Below are 22,460 nucleotides of genomic sequence, written 5' to 3'. Positions count from 1 at the left end.
TGTCCTGAAATCTAAAACCACTTTACAGTGTGTTTGCTGTGGATAAAGGCTAGAAACAGTTTTATATCATCTTCTTTTATTATATGTATGATCATTATCGTTATTACTCGTCCCACAGATTGCACATCAAAATCATCAGACAATGAGTTTGTACCTCCTAAAAACAGGCATCCATTCACATCCTTAAAAAAAGAAAAAACATACAAAAATGTAATTAACAAAAGCAAAAATAACGAAAAGGATGGGTTTTGAGAGTGCCGAGTCACTTCCGCAGATGAAGCTGCACCAGATGATACTACACTATCCAACATTAATTTATTTTACATGGCATGGTGAAATTGTTATCCATTGTTTTGATGGATGGCGTTTGTTTGCCCTCGTTTAGGCACAAAGCGAAAAAACAAAACCTTTCAAAAATGCTCTATTTCCACCCAACCAAAAAATTAATAGGTTGTCAAAATTTTTTCCTTGCAGATATTTATTCATTTTACTCCTTTCACTTTTGTTTGTTTTTATTTCTCCTTTTTTTTTCAATTTCAGCAACATTATTATCCAACAGTGCTTGCTGTTTATACAGTAGACAGAGGCGTCCTGAAGGTTAAATAGCTGTTTTTTTTTTTCATTAGGTTTCTCACAGATGTTCAAAAATAAGAAGTAAATGTAGATCATAGAAATGATCATTCTAATAGATTCACACCAGTATATCTGGGCATTACATACAGCAGTGAAGCAACATTAGCTTTACCAGACATAAGCTGGTCGGTCACATACAGAAAACGTGGGAAGATGGACAGAAGCTTTTAAAATCGCACACACATACGCACACACCAAATACATACTCAAGGCTTTTACAGGGAAATTGTCTGAATATTATGGTCAGTATTTCATAATAACTGCCCCAAATTTGCAGATGAAACAAAAGAAAAATAGCTTTTAGCTTGTTTTCGTTTGAATCCATAGGGTGAAAGACATCTACTGTGAATTGTAAACATTTGAAAGACTGACCGAGAGTATATATATCTCTCCTTTTTTTACCGTAAAGGACTAGTTCACCTGAAAATTAAAATGTATTTCCAAACCCGTATGACTTACTTTCTTCAGAGCAACACAAAAGGTGCATTTTTAGGAATATCCCAGGACACTCTTCACTCATTTGTAAGTTGCTTTGGTTAAAAGCGTCTGCTAAATGACTACATGTAAATAATGTAGAATAAAAGCGCATGAGGACTGGGACTGTCAAGCTCCAAAATGACATAAAAGCACCATAAAGTATCATAAAAGTGATCCAACGACTCATGCGCTATAGTCTTCTGAAACCATATAAAGCTTCAAAATCTCAGCAACCGCTCTAGCTCTTCCTGTCATGTTCATGAGAGAAGTGGTGTTGTCAAATTTGTGAATTAATCGTTCTATTTAATGAATCGGTTGATCTAGTTCACAAAAACAGTTTGTTCACAAATTGGACTGATCCGATTGTCAAGTTAAACTCACTGATCCAATTCTGTGAATAACGACTTAAATGTAGGACTGTTCCACAAATAAATGTATTTATGTCTTCAGAAGTCTTGGAATATAGCGATTAAGTAATTTGGACCACTTTTATGTTTTATTTTTGCCATTTTAAGCTATAATTAGGTTAATATATAGGAAAGAACAGCCAGGATATTCTTCAGAAATTCACTTGTTGTGTTCCACAGAAGTTATACAGCTTTGAAACAACATGAGGGTGAATAATTAATGATGAAATAATTTTCATTTTTGGATGAACTATTCCTTTAAACCCAACCCAACACACACATGCTAATGTCTTCATCTGCCTCCGGTGCTAACAGGAAACACAATTTTCACATTTCCCCCCATCCGTGGACACATGATCACACACACATACATGCACACACAGAATAAGTACAACTACATCCACCGGCTGTCCAACGTGTCACCCAAGAGTGAACCGACACTCAAACACACACCAAACTCCACCCACATATCAGGTGTGTGCCTGCATCCAAACCCCACCCCCTGCCATACCCACAGTCCCCTAAAGGACGATTTAAAGCTTTAGCAACGGCCATCTAATCAGCATCTGGTATGGCCTCTGGATTGGTTGCAAAGCATGGCCTACTTCCTACTTGTTTGCTGCCGCTGCCCCGCCCTTTTAAGCCCCGCCTTCTCGTTTTCCTCTCCTATTTGAAAAAAAAAACTAGGAGAGAGGATCTGGCCAGAATGCAGACTTGAACAAGCATGTCTATAAGAACATAGAGTATGTCGAGGGGGGCAAGAAGCTAGATGTTTTCCAAAGCCAGAAAGATCCCGTGTTCACGGTCGGCTTGGGGGCCGGTAAGCAGTTTAGCAGTCTCTAGGAGATTCAGCAGGTGGGAGATTCCAGGATGCAAGTGGTAATGACAGTGTTGGCTGGATGGACTCTTTTTATTTGGTTCAGTTTTGCGGTGACACATTTCCATAGGTTTGATCAAATTGGTTGGTGGTTTTATTTGGTTATTTCTGTGTCAGGATATTCCGGTTTAGGTCCATAAATTGCCCTAAATTGAGAAGGAAAAGAGAGAAACAGAGACAAAATAAAAAAAGAGAGTTACAGGGTGTAGCCAGGAAATTACTTTTGGGTGGGCCTCAATAAAAATGGATGGGCTAAAAAAAAAATATTATTATTTTTTTACCGAATTTTCCTTTCAATAGAAAGGTTGCGCATTCAAACAGTTCTTTCACTCTTTCAGGAATCAGAATTTATGCATTTTTTAAACTATTAATATATATATTAGATGTCAAAAAAATTATCTGTTCTGGGTGAGCCTGGGATTAATTTGGGTGGGCTCATGCCCACCCTTGGCTACACCACTGAGTTGCACATCTACAGTATTTGTGAAAGACACCTGACTTGAACTTGCATCAAGTAGATATTTCAAGGTCCTCCATAAAAGCACAGGGTCATGTTACCTCGACTAGGTATTTTGGGTTATACTTTCACATTTACTATATGTCTAAAAACACTCTGGACAAGTGTAAAAGTGCCAATAAAAGCTGCTCATAAGAATTACGAAAAAAGTTTGTTTTGTAGGAGGTGCTTTCCCAAGTGTTTGCATGAGGTACATTCAAAATATGATGAATTAATATCAGGACCCCCACATTTGACCAATTAATTACTGTTACTTTTCCATGACATTTTAAAAACCATTTCATAGATATGGCTGAGGCTAATTTTTGTTTGATTGGAAGGTAACAATCTTTTCAACCCGATCTCATGAAAGTTAGGTGACTGGTGTGACGTTTCGACAGATGACATTGGTTGTATAGCTGTAGTTCAGAGGTGAAATGCCACTATGTGGCGATTAAAAATGAGTTCAGTTTTCACCCAAACAGATAAGGCTTTTAAGGTTATGCTCTATCAACAAAATCAACAAAACCTACCTCCCTACCCTAAACCCTTAAACCTTCAACCTTATTCCAATCAATAGTGGCCAAAAAAGCACATGTGAGATGAAAATGCAGTTGCTGAAGCAACCACATCATTTTGTGGTACTTGTATGACACTTTTGGACTCGTACTCCCATCTTTCGCATTGCAAGTGCAACTAACATGCAATCTTGCTTGTGCTCTAAACTTGTGAATATAGTTACTGTATGTAATACAAATGAACTGATCATCTGGCGTTTTACTTGTGATTTGTGTGAAAGGGTATAAAATCTGATGTTTTAGTACCTTTAGTGTTTATTTCACTGGGAAACTGCCGTGATATGTGCGAGCCATGTAAAAATCATTTTGCAAAAATGTACATACAGTAATGTGATTCTATGTGACCTGGTTGAATCTTTTAAATAAATACTTGCAAATGATTATACTTATAAGTGTACAGATGTCTCTGTACAAGACCATCAACGGACAGGCGCGTGTTTTACGCTGGTTTGTTGGCAAGTCCAAGCACTTAGTGCAACATCTAGTTTCAGAAATATTTTTGAGCAAAACTAGAAAAATGCATATATACAAATGTCCATGACTTAAAAGTAGGTGAATGTTTGTGTTCACCTTTCTCAGTCGTAGCTGAAGTAGATGATTGAGGTCAGTCTGAAGGATGTTCAGGGCAGGAGCGATTGATCTCAAACCAGGAGTCTATACAGCTAATAAAAAAAGATTAAAAAACCCGCTGACAATGTCAGTTGAAGATTCACTTTAAAATGTAATTTATATCAGAATCTCAGGCCATGTTCACACTAACATGTTTTCGTTTGAAAATGCATTGATTTGGCTACATTTACACTCTCATCCACACTGGAATGGTGTTTTCCTCAAATGAAAATTTTCTAAAAGACTCTCCATAATGGCATACTTTGGAAAAGGATGCCGTTAGAAAACTAAAAACGGAGGTTTCAAACTTAAACGGATTAGTGTGGGCATAGCCTTAAACGGTTCTAAACCGTTGCCTAAAAAGCACACTCCACACTAATCACATCTAAACTAGAAGGTTTCCTCCATGAAAACGGGCCCTTTTGAAAACACTCTTCATAACTGCATACTTTGGAAAATGATGAGGATGTGGAACCTAAATAAACAGAGTTTTCAAACAAAAACTTGATTATTAGTGCGAATGTGGTCCAAGTGTGATTTCTTCGGTCCTCGCTCAAAGCAAAATACTGGTTGAAATGACAAAATTGCAGCAAATCAGCACAATTTTAGGTTTAATATATCTCTACACTATAAAAATGTTTTAGCCCATTTTTAAAGGAGCATTCAGTAATTTTTGGTTTGTGTCATCTTGGACTTATGGTGCATTCACGTCATGTTAGAATTACTATAATTACGAGAGTCCAGCTTTTAAAAAGTGTTCACGTCTTCGCAGAACTTGTATTTACAAGTTGAAATCTCGGAATTCTATGAAAGCTTTGACTTGTCAGTTGTACCTGGAATACTTTCTTTGCTCTTAAATATTTTGCAACAACATATTGAAGTCAATTAATGAATTAATGTATAATTAATGTATATTTTACTGTTATCAACAACAAAGCCGTTTTAGATAACTTCAGATTTCCGATGAACTGCTCTGAGAAGAACCTCCAAGTTGCCATCTCGTAATTACAGTAATGGCGACACGACGTGAATGCGGCACTACAGTGACACCTAGTGGTGTGGATGCTGCATCATTTAAAATCAATAATTTTCTATTACATATGCCATTGTAATAATTCACTATTCACAATCAGTCATGATTAATCCAAGATTGAAAGTATCCAATAACAAGATGGTTACTGAGATTAAGCGAATAGTATTCAGCTGGTCATGTGATTCTAAAATGGCTTCCCCCATGAGGGCACCCCTGCCCCATGTAGAATAAAACAGCTTTCATAAGGTTACTGATATGACTAGAGTCCTTCTCTCATGTGAGTGGTCATGATTTCATACATATGTATCAAAATCACATTCAATTTCTTTATGAGTAAATTTTTAATTTGTAATAAGTATTTATGAATTTCAATTTTATAACAAAATTCCATCAAATTGAATTATGCAAGTAATAACAAAACAAAAAGAAAAGAAAAAAAATCCCAACGCAGTTTTACTTAAAACCGATTGATCAACAAAATGTCACTATAAATGCCTTACCATCGGTCATGTTTTAGATTAGACCGGGGTTGGACACAAGGACATTTTTAGTTATCATAGGGCATATTAACATTATGGCAATGATGATTTGATTGGGTGGTACAGGGAAACTTTGTAGTTGTCCAGCTCACCTTTTATGATAGATACAGAGGCACGGCAGTCTAGCGATGGTGTCTCCTTGCTGTAGCTCCTCGAGACATATTACACACTCTCCGGCATCTCTTGACAACACGTCATCTATAACAAAAACACATACACAGAATCACATAAACCTTAGATGACTTTATATACAGTTGATTTATTCACCTTTATTTATAAAACAGACAGTTTTGTCACCTTAAATCTGCCTGAAATCAACCAAGTTCATATATGCACATCTGACCACACATCACTTGGATTCTATATTAAGCAACACATGTGTAGAGACTGTACAGCATTTACTAGTTGGTCTAATAGATATACAAATCATACAGCATGCTAATTCAGGCTGTGTTTGAAGAGGCATTTGCCTGTAATGGCCATATATGTACATTTGTGCTTCCGACATCTCAACTTATGTCTGTTTTCTGGATAGGATCGATAGCATTGCAAATGTACTTTAACACACAAAACATTAGTCAGAGAGGGTTGTTTGCCAGCAGGTGGCAGTGGTGAGAAGTAAAGGCATATAAATGCAGTTTCCAGCTTCTTCCACTATTTCTTGGTCACAGTAGAATATAGCTGGTTAAGGGAGGCAGGATAGTGGTTAGGATAACTAGATGTTGCACTGCTGTGTGTGTATGTGTGATAGAGAGACAATGAGGCGTGAACTCATCTTCACCTAATAGCTTAAGGTCAACAACAACATGATATGACTTGCATGCCTAAACCAGCTTAATGACTCAAATAAATAGACCTTAGAAGCTGTATTTGTGAGGACTTCTCATAGATGTAATGGTTTTCATGATAAGATAATGACAACCAAATCTCTAAACCTAAAGGGATAGTTCACCCTAAAATGAAAATTCGATCATTCTCTGCTTTATGTTGACAGTTTTCTTTGTGAAGTATTTACAGGAAATGCGTCAGGAAGGTAACAGGCCACATCCTTTTATAACGTTCACAGCTTCCCCTGGAAACACCTGTGCATTGATGTGTGTATGTGTGTTTGAGGATGTGTTTATGTGTGTAAAGGTGAGGAGTGTGGTAAATACTGACAGAAGGTTAGAGAATCATGATGGGATAACAGAGTTCAGTTGAGTACAGGATCTTGATAGAGGGTTAACCCACTTTCCAGAATGCTTCTGGATGAGTTTCACATTAAAGAAGTGCTGAAGTTACCACCTGAAAGACGTTTTAAAGGATGCATCACAAATGTGTTTGTGTTGTTTCCTCTTTAATGCTATAATAAGGACTTTGAGGTTTGTTGGTATCAGGATTATGACATTTAACTTGTTGTTTCATTTTGTATTTTGTTTTTGAATTTTAGTTTTGTTATAGTTAGTTTAATGGGACATACACACACACACACACAAAAAATATTTTTTCTTTAGTTTCAGTATAGGTTTAGTTTTGATCCCAAATAACATAATACCACAATTTGTTCATATGCCCATGATGAAGATGCGCTTTATTAGAAACTGCACCATACTAACATACAACCACATACTGCTGTGCTTGGCAGCAAATTGTAAGTACCAACATTCTGGAAATCAAGGGCATTCATAATTCACTAAGACCTCAGATCTTGGGATTTGCCAAAGTTTGCACGGTACATGGCATAGAATCTAAAATATATTCAAGAGTTTTGTGTGCTTCTACAAAACAATACTTTAAAGAAATATTTTTTGTCTTTACAATGTTTCACAGAGACAGCTATGCCATAATTTACTGGTTTATTATTGTGGATAATATTGTGGACAATTTAGGATTTATTTATTTCTTAGTACTTAGTAATATTATGTAAATGTGCATTTTGCTCCTCATTCCTAGTTATGAAAAAGCAAAGGTTTTCAGTAACCGATGCCATTGTAGAAATGCACTATACTCCGTTAGCCATGATTAATATATTCTGCGAGCAAAAGTATTGGATAGCAGTTGGATTGCCGGCATCCCATTCCATGTAAAATAACAGCTTTTATTAGGCTACTCATATGATGTCGTCTTATGCGAGTGTACAGACTGATCTCACTGTAGATTCGATAACATTAGGCTCTTCTGTTGAAATCGGTCGGTGCTTACCGAAATTCGAATCACTGCCCCCAGTGACCGAAGCTTGTATTGTTGTTGAACATATCCAGTTTCCAGGTGGAATGTCCACAAGGTGGCGCCAAAAGCGAGTTGTAAAAGTTGTGAAACTAGTTGTTTTTAGTTGTAAATAAGGTAATACAGTCAACAGGAATGCATATTTTATTAATCATACACCTGAACCCAAACCCCAACCCTAAACCTAAACATCAGTGGAGTAGAAATTTTATTTTAGAGGAAAATGCAACCTCTGAATTATGTTCATCAATGATTGTGTGAATGTGACTATATCATGGTTCCCATGTGACCAGAAGCCTTATCTTTGAGGCTTCTCGTGCTACTCACAATCATTAACGATAATGGAAAGTGTAAGCACATATGAACTAATGCAAATATGTATGATGGGAGATGGTGCTTGCAACAAGTGTACAACATTTTTCATTCATACAAACATTTATTTATGTGTAATAAGTTTCTACTAAACCAGACCATCCAGAAATACTTAAAAAAAGAAAAGAGAACTACACACAGTTTCTATGTAATTCATATAATACGCACAGACACACACACAAAAAAAAATCCATCTTTTGTGTGGAGGGAATAGTCAGAGAGAAGAAGAGATAAGATTGCTATTCAGAGAGGGTGTGATGGAGGAGGAGACATTGACAGTGAAAGAGAGAGAGGGCGAGCTGGAAAAAACAAGGAATGAAGGGAGGAATGAATAGAAAACAGACAGGAGACATATGCTCCAAATACAAATCAGCTTAGTAGAGCTGACGGAGTGCAGGCGCCCATATTCTGCCCCCTCTAAAAATCCTCACGCATCAGCCGACTCCCCAGATGCCGGTCCCCGCAAACACAAACACATCTGCCCTTTCCGCCTCACACGTCTCTGGACGACAGCAGGGTGCACACCATCCTGCACTTGAGCTTGTAGGTAAGCACATATGAACTAATGCAAATATGTATGATGGGAGATGGTGCTTGCAACAAGTGTACAACATTTTTCATTCATACAAACATTTATTTATGTGTAATAAGTTTCTACTAAACCAGACCATCCAGAAATACTTAAAAAAAGAAAAGAGAACTACACACAGTTTCTATGTAATTCATATAATTCGCACAGACACACACACAAAAAAAAAATCCATCTTTTGTGTGGAGGGAATAGTCAGAGAGAAGAAGAGCTAAGATTGCTATTCAGAGAGGGTGTGATGGAGGAGGAGACATTGACAGTGAAAGAGAGAGAGGGCAAGCTGGAAAAAACAAGGAATGAAGGGAGGAATGAATAGAAAACAGACAGGAGACATATGCTCCAAATACAAATCAGCTTAGTAGAGCTGACGGAGTGCAGGCGCCCATATTCTGCCCCCTCTAAAAATCCTCACGCATCAGCCGACTCCCCAGATGCCGGTCCCCGCAAACACAAACACACCTGCCCTTTCCGCCTCACACGTCTCTGGACGACAGCAGGGTGCACACCATCCTGCATTTGAGCTTGTTATCCTCTCAGGGCCTATGACTTCAGCAGCTCAGAGGAGTTGCACTTGTTTAAGGGAATGGACAGGTGTGATTATGCGAAAACGGTGTTAGAGTTGGTGTACTTTAGACTCCAGTGGTGGAAAGAGTACTCATTTTTTTATTTATATAAGTAAACGTACTGCTACTGAAGAAATAATTCACTTGAGTACAAGCAGAAGTACTGAGAAATATTATGACTCAAGTAAGAGTAAATAAGTAGTTTGATGAAAAACTACTCAAGTAATTACGTTGGAAGTTACTTTATTAAAATTATATTATATATAGTATATATGCTTCCATTTTTAGAACACAAAAACATTTTTGTTCTCGAAAGAAATTGATGCTTCCTTTCACCAAGGATGCATTAAATTGATAAAAAATACTGCCAAAATCATTAATTGCAAATTATTATTATGGTTTGAAAAAATAGTTTTAAGTGGCATTTATTCCATTTGTCCTTTACCCGTGATGGCAAACATATAATGTGTCACCTTTTCCTTACAAAGCATTCTAAAGTGCTAATTTGGAAATGTTTTTTATTAATAGAACAATTGAAAATGGTTGAGCTATCATACCGAAATCACAAAACAGTGAGTTTTCTTCCCTTTTGCCGAGGTACTGAGTTCTTACAAGTTGCTTTACACTTGCAAGTCAAATTTTGGTTTTAAAAATAGGCAAAAAGAAACACATTTCTCCTGAAATTCTATTGTCTCCTAAAGTCTATTGTTTTAAAAAGATGAAGGCTATTCCATGCATTATTCTTTTGAAAAAAATATCTCTAGCCAGTATAGTGTGTGAAATGAATGGCCAGATACACAATAAAAAGACAAGTAAATCACAGTCTCTAGTTTGAGAAACAGCCTCGTCACATGTCCTAAACTAGCAGGTTCTGAATGCCAAAGACCTGCATTGCTGCAAGAGGCTTCATAGTCAAAAACTCTAAATGTATCTAAATCGCCTCTAAACTACATAATGTGCATTGTGACTGAAACACATTCCTATTTCAGGTTTATTCTCATTCATGTATGCCCAAGTATTATGGCTATTAAGTTAACATACCTTACAAAACTAATATAATGCAATATCATAGAGGAGGAAATTTATCAAGATATGGAATGAAATTATTAAGCAAACTGTTAACAACTCCTACATGCCAATTGAATAAAATAAGGCAAAAATTCACATTTCACACAGTGTTTAGTGAGAAATATGATTGATTCAAACACTAAAAGTGGTTGTTTTGTATATGTATTATTGTATTACAGTTTTTCTCAATTTCTCATACTTTATATAACATCCATCCCTTGCACACTTTAGGCCTCTAGCGGGTGAGGCTTTTCAGAGAGATAAACAGCAGCACAGGGCAGGGAAGTACAGTACAGCGCCGTGAGCGTGAGTGTTACACGCTAGAACAGTTTATGTTGAACAATTTTATGATATCGACACGCATTTACTCTAACGCATCTTTTGAAAAACGAAATTTTAATGCTTGTATTACAGACCCACCTACATATATACACTTATTCCAACATGAGTAGCTTGTGCGGTAGCTCACCTGATAGGGCGTTGGATTTAGAGTTGGAGTGGTTCAAGTCCAGCCATGAGCTCAAGCTGATGTGTGACATTACAGAGTCATAGAAGTGGCAAGAAATGACGTGGTTGGTTCAGAAAATGTGCTTTTGCTTTAGCATTTTAAAACACTATTGGTTAGGTATAGGTTATGGTGTTGATTTGTTAAGGATGTCTTTTTTAAATGTCTCATTTATATTTTAAAACACTATTGGCTAGGTTCAGGAAAAAGTTTTACATTAGGGAGTTTTAAAAACATCTTAAAACCTCGTCTGAACACGACACAATTGTACTCCCTTTTGGCGCCCTCAGCTGGACATTTAACTGGAAACCTGCAGCCAAACGTGTTAGACAGCACGTACATTTTTAATTGCAAAAATTAAAAATGTCTCCTCCATCACAAAAATTTCATGAAATCAGACTGCTATTATTAGGCTTTCATATCTAATTTATTTGCACCACAGTAGAACCAAGCCGGTTGGTAATTATGTTTCAGGTTCCTTCCATCTTTTTGTGCCTGTGCTTTTTGTATGACCCCAGAATGGTAACACTTTTAATTTGATACTGTAGCAGTTTTGTGTGTCTATGTTTGTTTGTGTATATCACACTCTGAAAGGGCCCATGTGAGCTGACCAAAGTATCTTTCCCAATGCTGGGTAATGCATGGTGATATTTTAATACCTACTGTTAAATTTAGCTCTCAGATGGGGAGGGGGAAATGAGAGAGTGAGAAAGATGAGTGGGATATTTTTTTTTAAAGGGCAGAATAACACTTCAGTTACGCTGATGTTTTCTTCATGGTCTTATGCCCTAAAGGGAAACATATTGATTCAGTTTGGACTAAATATATTTTTTTACATTAAATATAAATATCTAGTACAGAGAGAATTGAAGTTGAACCAATGTGAATATAAAACTATGTTATCGTCTAATATGAACCAGTCAGTAAATAGACTTAATTAGGTCTGACAAACCTTACCAATTTGCAAGAACACATAACACACAATATAATGGCTTGCGATGTAGTGAGTTATTTAGTGAGTGGTTAATTTAGTAATCACTCCAACTGATTTAATCTGCGAGTTATCAACTCAGAAATTGATTTGACTGACTCAGTGAATGAGTGAATTGACTGACCAATCAAGTGAGTGAGTTGTTAACTCAGTAATCCCTTCAACTGATTCAGTAAATTAATTCAGTAATAACTCTAACTGATTCAGTGAGTGAGTTGTCAACTCAGTAATCAATTTGACAGATTCAATGAATGAGTAGGTTGTCTGGCAGTTCAGTGAGTGAGTTAGCGCAGTAATCCCTCCCAAGTAATCACTCCAACCGATTCAGTGAGTTGTCATCTCAGTAATTGATTTGACCAATTCAGTGAAATGAGTAAGTTGTCTGGTCAATTCAGTGAGTGAGTTAACCAAGTCATCACTCCAACCAGTTAGTTGTCAATTCATTAATCACTCTAAATGATTCAGTGAGTTAGATGTCAATTCAAGTTATCACTCCAATTTATTCAGTAAGTGAGTTGTCAACTCAATAATAGATTTGACCAATTCGGTGAAATGAGTAAGTTGTCTGGTCAATTCAGAGAGTGAGTTGTCAACTCAAGTCATCACTCCAACCGGTTCAGTGAGAGAATTTTCAACTCTGCAATCGATTTCACTGATTCAGTGAATGATTGAGTTGTCTGAGCAATCCAGTGAGTGAGTTGTCAACTCAGTAATCAATCCAAAAGATTTAGTGAGTGAGCGAACAACTCAGTAATCTTGAGAGATTCAGTGAATGATTGAGTTGTCCGAACAAATCAGTGAGCGAGTTGTTAACTTAGTAACCACTCCAACTGATCCAGTGAGTGAGTGATTGAGTGAATGACTGAGTTGTCTGAACGATTCAGACCAATAACTTGAATTCAAACTCATTAGCAAATTGGTACACCTGACTCATAAAAATAAATGCCTCAGGGGGCCTGGGTAGCTCAGCGAGTAAAGACGCTGACTACCACACCTGGAGTCACGAGTTCGAATCCAGGGCGTGCTGAGTGACTCCAGCCAGATCTCCTAAGCATCCAAATTGGCCCGGTTGCTAGGGAAGGTAGAGTTACATGGGGTAACCTCCTTGTGGTCGATCTAATGTGTGGTTCTCGCTCTCAGTGGGGCACGTGGCGAGTTGTGCGTGGATGCCGCAGAGAATAGCGTGAAGTCTCCACACGCGCTATGTCTCTGTGGTAATGCGCTCAACAAGCAACGTGATAAGATGCGCAAATTGACTGTCTCAGACATGGAGGCAACTGAGATTCATCCTCCACCACCCGGATTGAGGGGAGTCACTAAGCCACCACAAGGACTTAAGAGTGCATTCGTGCATCACGAGCAAGTAGCGCTTCATTTTCTGTTAATCGTACGAGTCCATGTTTCATTTGTTTCTTTTTGCTTTCAGAACAACACGTAATGCAATAAGAAAAAAAATCACTATTAATCCTTGAGATTTCCAACTCAACATACAGTTACACCCTCCTTAAACCATGGACATTCAAAATTATATTAAACGATTAAAAGAGAAAAAGTCTTTTTTCTGTTGTCTTTCCATTCAGATTTCAAGTTTAGAACTCTAAAATATGATATTGTTTTGCAGGCTGCTGAGTAGTGAGCAGAAAACACTGATATGTTGGTATTTGTATATAGATTATAATCTGTATATTCAGAGGGTCATGTAAACCCTGTAAATACAGAGAACAGACCATGCAGAGATATATCACTTTCTTTGATGTTACAATCTTACAGCTCCATGCAGATACTCTGCTCTATTACCATCACCTCTGAAAGCAAAACATGAATTAGTTCACGGTTAGTCCAATGTAAAGTCTAGCATTAGTCCTGGGCTATTTCCCTGTGTGGATCAATACAGAGTGGGTGGATTAGAGTCCACAGAGAAATGGAGGGCTGCCGGGCACCAACTCAGTCCATGGCATCAAAAAGCAAGCAAAATGTACATACTGCATTCACACAAACATATTCACACACAGTGGCTTTTACACCAGGCAGATCTGCTGACGTGTGGCTGTCACTGGACTTGGCTGACAATGGGGACATAGTGCATTGTGGGAAGGAAGATTAACTGCAGCGTGTTCTGGTGTGTCATTTGTGTAACTAACTTAAAGAGGAGAGAGAATGAACATGATGATGAGTAAATGATGACAGAATTTTCATTTTGAGGAGAACTGTAACTTTAAATAAATGAGAAACAGATACAATTTGTGCGAAGAAACTAACTCTGCTTAACCATTTTGTCTATTTTCAATGACTTGCTACAGTTTGCCTTCATCTTTCAGATCTCCACACCAGCCAAATCAAATAGTGTGTATGTGTGTGTATGTGTGGCACCGCGGGTCACCTTTAGCTCAGGCTGGGATGGACAGCTGTCCCTCAGTCAGGTATCTGTCAGTCAGCCACAGCCATCAGATCTTTAGCCAACCCAGCACAGCTATTACAAGCGAAGACTATACATGCCAACGGGTCTCTACATCTATGTCATGTGTGCTATGTTCCTGCAAAGCTACAGTAGGCTGACTGATGCAATTCTCACTCAGTACATTTACATACACTTTAATATTTTGATCAGTCAAACTAAAACAATGATTCGTCTTTTTAAAATGTTATGTACATGCTTTCGTCCGATTTTTGCATGTAAACGTACTGTCTTAATTGATGGTGATTTATTGCTACTGATAACCATCATTTATTGTAGAATAATATGTAATAATGTGATTTGGATTCGTAAAAATTTGGTGCTATTGCAAAACCTAATCTATAAAATCAAGTCCCGTCTTACAGTGCAATATTTCCCACCCTAAAACAGCAAATGAGAGAGAAGGCATATTAAAAGAGTGAATGGGAGGGAAGGGTAAAAGGAATCAGTAGTGAATGTCATATACTGTACAGCAGTCACCTTGCTTTATTTCGGCGTTCAACAGAGAAAGAGACAGAAAGAGAGAAAGGCCTAGATTGAGAGGTCGTCCCGAGTTCACACACACATTTCAGCACTGGAATAGAATCACGTTGAAGAATGAAATAAAGAAAAGAAAGGATAAACTAATACAGCAACAAAAGATGTGAGGATAAAAAAAGAAGTGATGCGAAAAGGAGGGGTGATGGTTATCGATATGGACACTCTGGAAAGTTGAAGTGACAAATGGACCATTTTAATATTTACGGGTTTGGAACGTGGAAGTAAACTAGAGCTTACAGTATATAGTGATCAATGGGAAATCACAGGATATATTATTGTTGAGTTCCCATTTGTTTTAGCAGCAAAAGAAAAATCCACTATTACACTTCCATGACTTTCCAAAAGGTGGATTACAGCAGCAAGGAGAGAGAAAGATATCAAATTTGCTATCACCCCCTCAGCAGCTGTATTTAAAATCCCTTTGCAGCAGTGGTGATTAGTTTTTTGTTTTGTTTGTTAGTTTTTTTAATAATGCCACTGTAATATAAGACAAATAATAATAATATAAATCTACTCTAAATAATTAAAACAATTTAATATTAATATTTTACAATATTAATGCTGATTATGAAGGTGAAAACGCATCATCAACACAGTGTGTGAAAAAAATCTATTTCGATGTGTCGGTGAATAAATAAAGGGGTGGAGTACATTGAGGCATCTCTTACCATTGTAGGAGAGGCGGGGCTTGCTCAGACACATGATGAAGTGAACTTCCATCTCATTGGATGCCACTGATTTGGAGCAGACGGGACACTTAAATCCTGGAGAGGAGACAAAAAGTATCCTCGTCAGTTTATTCATGGTCAGGAAGAAAGCAGAGTTGTACCTGCCACAAACTGTCAAGAATGCGGTAAAGCCAGTAATGTCCACTGCGATAGAGGTGCTGCGGTCTGATGACTGCTAATGCCATATTCCTTGCACCATGTTGTTTTTCAAAGACTCAATTGCAAATGCACTACCTTGGCTGTTACTTTGTTTACAGAAGTAATGCTTTTTTTAGCGTATAATATTTGTAATGCATACCTTGCAAACCCATACATCAATGCCATTTGTTCACCAGTGTAATTTTAACATAACCAACCAACCAACATGATCACACAACGTGTTTTTTCTAAAGTTCATGTACCCTTTAATCAAGCGCCTTCCCCTATCAGACATTTTTGCATCAATTCAAGTGTGAACATTTCCTTCAAGCACTACTGATTGGAACCAGGAAGTAATCACATTCAAACAAACACTCTAAAATGACATTCTTTATCTACTGACAGTTATGTTTAGGACTGAGGTTTGGGTTAGGCCTAAGATATAAAAGACATAAAATATGACTTCCTGTGGAATGTATAAAGTCATTTACAACTAAAATACAACTTGCTTTTGGTGCAACTCTGTTGATAATTCACCCAAAACTGAGAAGGGTATAGCTGCAGACAGAGCTCCAAAAAGGGGCGGGAGCTCCAAACCACCAGCATAGATATAGGGAACACCTTACCTAACCCTAACTGCCTGTGCAACCCCCTTTGAGTAACCCCGTCCTTTTATGGAGAAACCACACCCTATATTGGAGATTCCACCCCATTTGGAGATCTCCAGCCTGCAACTATACCTACATGTGGAAACTGGTGCTAACACGTGCCCATACATTTAACATCGTCCAGCTTCGGCCACTAGGAGCAGTTGTTTGAATTTTTGCAAGCACAGACCAATTTCAGAAGCAAAAAGGGCAACCTGTTGTAAGCACTTTCACAGTGTGATCAGTGTAAACCAGCTAATAATGTTCCCATACCAGTGGGGAAGCTACTTCAAAAATGTATTATCCCAAGCTACTATAATTTTTAAGATTCAACTTTCAAAAATGTGCCATTGCCTTTTGTCCAAGCTACAGTGTTACCCTGTGGAGAGTTAAGTGCAAATCATTCGTTGTAACAATGCTCAAAGTTCAAACTATTTCAATTTCAACAATTTCAAGCTGGTCGCTCTGTGGAAATAAAGTGAACGACCAGCTAGGTTTGCTAAAACCAGCAAACCAGCTTAGGCTAGTTTAAGCTGTTTTTTTTTCTGCACCCAAACCACTTCTTGCATGTACCTTACTAGATTTGATGAATGGCTTGATGTTCACAGCGATTTTAAATCTTGCAGCGTTTGCATGGCTATAAAGAAATCAAGTTAGTGAGTTTGGGGACTTCCATTTGAGAACAACCAGGTGTGGTTTTGAAACATGAGGGCTTGGCCTTGCTGAAAACTCTCAAAACCAAGCAAATTACAGTTATGTAAAATTCCCAGTTGGATACTATTAGTTTGCTTTCAGATTTCACCAAGTTTAGGAGTGAGATATTAAATTGAAAAGGGAGTTCTATCACAATTGCCTAGAGTGTATATTACCAGGAATTGTAAACATAAGAAACAAACCTGATTGGATCTCCACCGAGACCAGCTTACAATGTGTTCATGATGTGGAACCTTGATTTGAAGAGAGCATTGCAAAATCTAATTAACAGCAGTTTCGAGGCAGTTTTACACCAATTCAGTGCTTAGGTTGATAATTATTCAGGTTGAAGACAGGTTGTTGGACCTACGAGCAGCCTGAAACATAAGCTGCACAAGATCTCTGATTAACTTTAGGATTCTACTATTTCTGTCTTGAAAACAGGGTAGAGAGAAGCATTGGCATTAAGAAGCAGTGATAAAAAGCGGCAGCCATACCAGAATAAAATGGAGTAAGACAAAGAGTGACAGGCTAACAGAGGATAAAATGCAGTCAGTAAAAATACAAAACATAGTAACTGTAGGGATGAAGACCACCCCATCTGTCAATATAACCCAGGTTTGATACTCTCCACCCCCTAACTCCAGAGTGCATCGCGTACCGCACACCTCTAAAACACACCCCAGGAACCCATGATGATGGCTGACCCAATTTTCCCTAGGCTGCTATTTTCAGGCATTCCTTGGGGACAGATGGAAAGGGAGAGAGAGGGAGAGAGAATGCAAGAAGACTGAAGTGGAAAACGGAGGTGTGGAAATCTCTGACAGGGATGTCCCATCTTCAAAGAGGTGTGATTCATTGAAACAAAGCTTCTAAAGGGGGGCTATGGGGTTCCATCTGTCAACAAACAGAACTCGAGTCACACATGCGAGATAGACCAACTGTCTCTACTACTGCAAGGATCACATAGCACTGAACATTTCAACACAGGCTTACCACGGCAACAAACAGACCAGAGATTTCTTTCATGCCAAACTGGCCATAATGACAGTGAGGTAATCAGATCAGGTAATTAGACTTATACTTATTTGTAAATTACCTCCACTGACCTTCTCCCAGTGTGTTGTTGCTCCAAGAGCAATAAAATCCCAAGGTTTTTTTTCTTCTTCAAAATTGTTTGAAGAGAATATTTCATCCAAAAATGAAAATTCTGTGACTCTCTCTCGAACATGTTTTTCCAAACCCATATGACTTTTTTCTATTCCTTTAAACACAACCAAAAATGTCCTGGTAACTGTGTTTACCATGCTATAAAATAATGGGTTTTTATTTACTCACCCTCATGCCATCCCAGATGTGTATGAATTTTCTTTTTCGGAACATAAAAGAAGAATTTTAGAAGAGTATTTCAGTCCTGTAGGGCTTCACAATGCAAGTGAGTAAGTTACAAGATTTAAGCATAAAAGCTGCATAATAAGTAATCCATAAGACTCCAGTGGTTAAATCCTTATCTTCAGAAGTGATATAATATCAATATTTAAGTCACATTCACCTTCACGTTCTTCCTCTTTTGTTTTTGACGATTCGTATTCTTCATGCATATCCCCATCTACTGGGCAGGGAGAGGAAATTATAGTAAAAAATAATTTCAATATTGATCTGTTTCTCACCCACACATCATCTTGCTTCTGAAGATATAGATTTAGCCACTGGAGTCTTATGGATTACTTTTATGCTGCCTTTATGTGCTTTTTGGAGTTTAAAAATGTTGGTAACATTTACTTGGATTGTATGGTCCTACAGAAATATTCTTCAAAAAAATCTTTGTTTATGTTCTGCAGAAGACAGAAAGTCATACACATCTGGGATGGCACAACGTTGAGTAAATGATGAGCTATTCCATTAAGTTAAAAAGGATGAGAAACACCATCAAAGTATAAGTATCATAAGTGTGTTAACTTATATGAGACTTGTATGCTATAAACCAAGTCTTCTGAAGCCATATTTGTGTTAGAAATGGACAGAAATGTAAGACGTTATTCACTAATAAAATCAAGAATTGTTTTAAATGGACCATTGAGTCATTTACATTTATGCATTTGGCAGATGCTTTTACACAAAGCGACTTACAGAGCCCTTATTACAGGGACAATCCCCCCAGAGCAACCTGGAGTTAAGTGTCTTGCTCAAGGACACAATGGTGGTGGCTATGGGGATTGAACCAGCGACCTTCTCCTTAACAGTTTAGTGCTTTAGCCCACTATGCCAGTCAGGTAGTTGAACTCAAAAGGATTAGCCTGATTCATGAACCAGTTTTATGAGCAGGATTAACTGATTCATTGAAGAACATGTTAAGATTTTCATTGAATAATTACTTAAATTTGACCTGCTTCTCACACACAGCTGTCTTATCATATTTAGGGGTCATTCATGTGTAATTAGGTCTAAAAAGCTAGATGGAGCACAACAAAAGGAACAGAACGCAGGTCGAGACATGTTTTTAAAAGTTGAAGTACTTTTGACTTGACAGAAAATCGTGCCACTCCTGTGTAAGACACTGAAAAAAGCATGACGTGACACAACCGTCAAAGATGTCCATTTAGCACGTTTACGTTTAGAAAACTATTATAAACAGTAATTTCATTATTCCAGAAGTATTAGGATAGTATTTTTTAAGTTTGAGACCTAAATCTTGATTTTTAGCATTTTAATTAATTATGTAAAAAAAAGAAAATCGAACTGATTTGTAATGATTTTGATCCTTTTGAGGCCCATTTGGAAGTTTACTAAGGCCCACCATTGGGCCTCGACCCCATGGTTGAGAACCACTGCTTTAGAAGACCTTTAATATAGCGCAGAAATAATATGGACCACATTTATGATATGTTTATCGTGCTTTTGCATCCTTTTTGATTTGTTGTTATTGCATTGAAAACAGCGTCTAGGTCAGTTTTCTAAATTTCTACTTAGTATTTCACAGAAGATGAAAAAAGGTCATATGGGTTTGGAGCGATTTGAAGGTGAGTAAATGATGATAGAATTTTAATTTCTAGGTGAACTACCTTTTAATATAAAGTTCAGATGCCAGGCAGCATGGCTTGAACCTGTATAAACAGGACTGAGGCCGCAGACGAGGGGCAGATTCTGTGCAAGAAGCACAGAATATAGCTGGGCCCCTTAGTCAGTGAAATCATAAGTGCTCCAGGGAAAACCAGCTGCTTGTTCTCACAGTGCATGGCTTAATTAGACACTCTATTGGTCTTAATGAGGTCTAGCTCAGACCAGGCCATTAATGGAAGAGTATTTGGGCAAGTGTGTTTTGTGTGTGTGTGTGTGTGTGTGTGTGTGTGTGTGTGTGTGTGTGTGAGCGTGTATTTATCACTTTGTGGGGACCAAATGTCCCCATAAGGATAGTAAAACCCGACATTTTTGAACTTGTGGGGACATTTTGTCAGTCCCCATGAGGAAAACAGCTTATAAATCATACTAAATTATGTTTTTTGAAAATGTAAAAATGCAGAACGTTTTCTGTGAGGGTTAGGTTTAGTGGTAGGGTTAGGTTTATGGGATAGAATATAAAGTTTGTACAGTATAAAAACCATTATGTCTATGGAAATTCCCCATAAAACATGGAAACACAACATGTGTGTGTGTGTGTGTGTGTGTGTGTGTGTGTGTGTGTGTGTGTGTGTGTGTGTGTGTGTGTGTGTGTGTGTGTGTGTGTGTGTGTGTGTGTGTGTGTGTGTGTGTGTGTGTGTGATTGCCATTGTTGTGAATGAGTAGTCAAGGGGGTAGCTAGCTATTAGTCAAAAAGACACAATAAATGGATAGTTCACCCAAAATTCTCTCATCTTTTACTGACTCTCATGCCATCTCAGATATGTATGACTTTCTGTCTTCTGCAGAACACAAATTAAGATTTTTACAAGAGTAGTTCAGCTCTGTTGCGCCATAAAATACAAGTGAAAGGTGGCCAGAACTTTTAAGGTCCAAAAAGGACATAAAGGCAGCATAAAAGCAATCCATAAAACTCCAGTGGTTTAATCCATATCTTCAGAAGTGATATGATAGGTGTGGGTAGGAAACGGATCAATATTTAAGTCCTTTTTACTGTAAATGTACCCTTTATGTTCACTTCTACTTTCTGGTGTAGAAGTGACTTTCACTTTCAGGCACCTATTGGTTGGGGCTGGTCAGAGGTGTAGATTTATTGAATAAAAGGGCTTAAATATTTATCTGTTTCTTATGAACACCTATCATATCACAACTGAAGACATGGATATAACCACTGAAGTCATATGGATTACTTTTATGCTGTCTTCATGTGCATTTTGGACCTTCACCATTCACTTGTGTTGTATGGACCTGCAGAGCTGAGACATTCTTCTAAATATCTTAATTTTTGTTCAGCAGAAAATCACACATCTGTGATGGTATGAGAGTGAGTAAACAATGAGAGAATTAAAATGTTTTGTGTGTACTATCCCTTTAACCTTGATAATCCTCTTAACTATACAAACTCTTTACTCTTATACTTTCAAAACAGTAACAGTAACTTCCCTCTTTTCAGTTTGGTTGGTCTTGTATAGGTCTTCTTATATCAGAGTTTTTCACTGCATGTCAAAGGCCCTGCACTTTGTGACCTTGATGACACTGATTATAAAAAAAAAAAAAGCATATAATTCAACTGCATTCGGCATCAATTTCACCTAGTAAAAACAATCCAGGCTTGTGACTCAGAGAGTGTCTTCTCACTCCGTGTCTATGCTCAGATCTGAAATAGAGCTGTCACACTCCACGCCCGTTAAAGTGTCCCCTGGCTCTCGTCCTGCGAGCTGACGTGTTCCTCAAGTATAGTCGACTGCTCGCTCTGATCTCCATGCATTTTTGATGATACCTCCGCATATAGTCTTTGCTCTGTTCCCCACGGCCGAAGATGAAGTCACAAATCATGCCAGTGCTGCTAAAATTCCCAAGACTCACTGACAGTGTTGCACTGCACGCCTAATTCAGTGAATCAAGCCTTTGGAAAGCAAGCTAAAGAAAACATTTACAAAAGCAATTCAGAAACAAATGCAATACTAACGCAATTCTAACATACTCATTTTGTAATTTAAAAAGGCAATACTAGCATACTGCAAACCCTGCAGTATATACTGAATGTTGCCTACTATTTTTAAAGTATGTGAAACACTATGCAATAATAAACTATCAAAACAGTAGTAGGCTACATTGCCGTCACATTACCTCTCTACATTGCATTTTTTAATACAGCAAGTGGTGTTGAATGTAAATAATTCTGCTTCTGTTTTTTTAT

The 22,460-nt window shown here is 37.7% G+C and overlaps 1 protein-coding gene across 1 annotated transcript in view; it reads right to left on the bottom strand.

The window, feature by feature from the left end:
- Positions 1-76: 76 nt before the first annotated feature.
- Positions 77-22,460, bottom strand: part of LOC127640596 (E3 ubiquitin-protein ligase znrf1) — a 40,584-nt gene continuing 18,200 nt past the window's right edge. The window contains exons 2-5 of the mRNA XM_052123234.1: positions 15,606-15,701; positions 5,742-5,847; positions 4,039-4,130; positions 77-2,540 (exon numbers count right to left, since the gene is read on the bottom strand). Of these exons, the coding sequence (XP_051979194.1) occupies positions 4,073-4,130; positions 5,742-5,847; positions 15,606-15,701 (260 nt within the window). The 3' untranslated portion in view covers positions 77-2,540; positions 4,039-4,072. The remainder of the gene's footprint in view (positions 2,541-4,038; positions 4,131-5,741; positions 5,848-15,605; positions 15,702-22,460) is intronic.

Source organism: Xyrauchen texanus, chromosome 49, assembly GCF_025860055.1.
Source record: "Xyrauchen texanus isolate HMW12.3.18 chromosome 49, RBS_HiC_50CHRs, whole genome shotgun sequence".
NCBI lineage: Eukaryota > Metazoa > Chordata > Actinopteri > Cypriniformes > Catostomidae > Xyrauchen > Xyrauchen texanus.
This window is presented reverse-complemented; position numbering and strand designations above follow the sequence as displayed.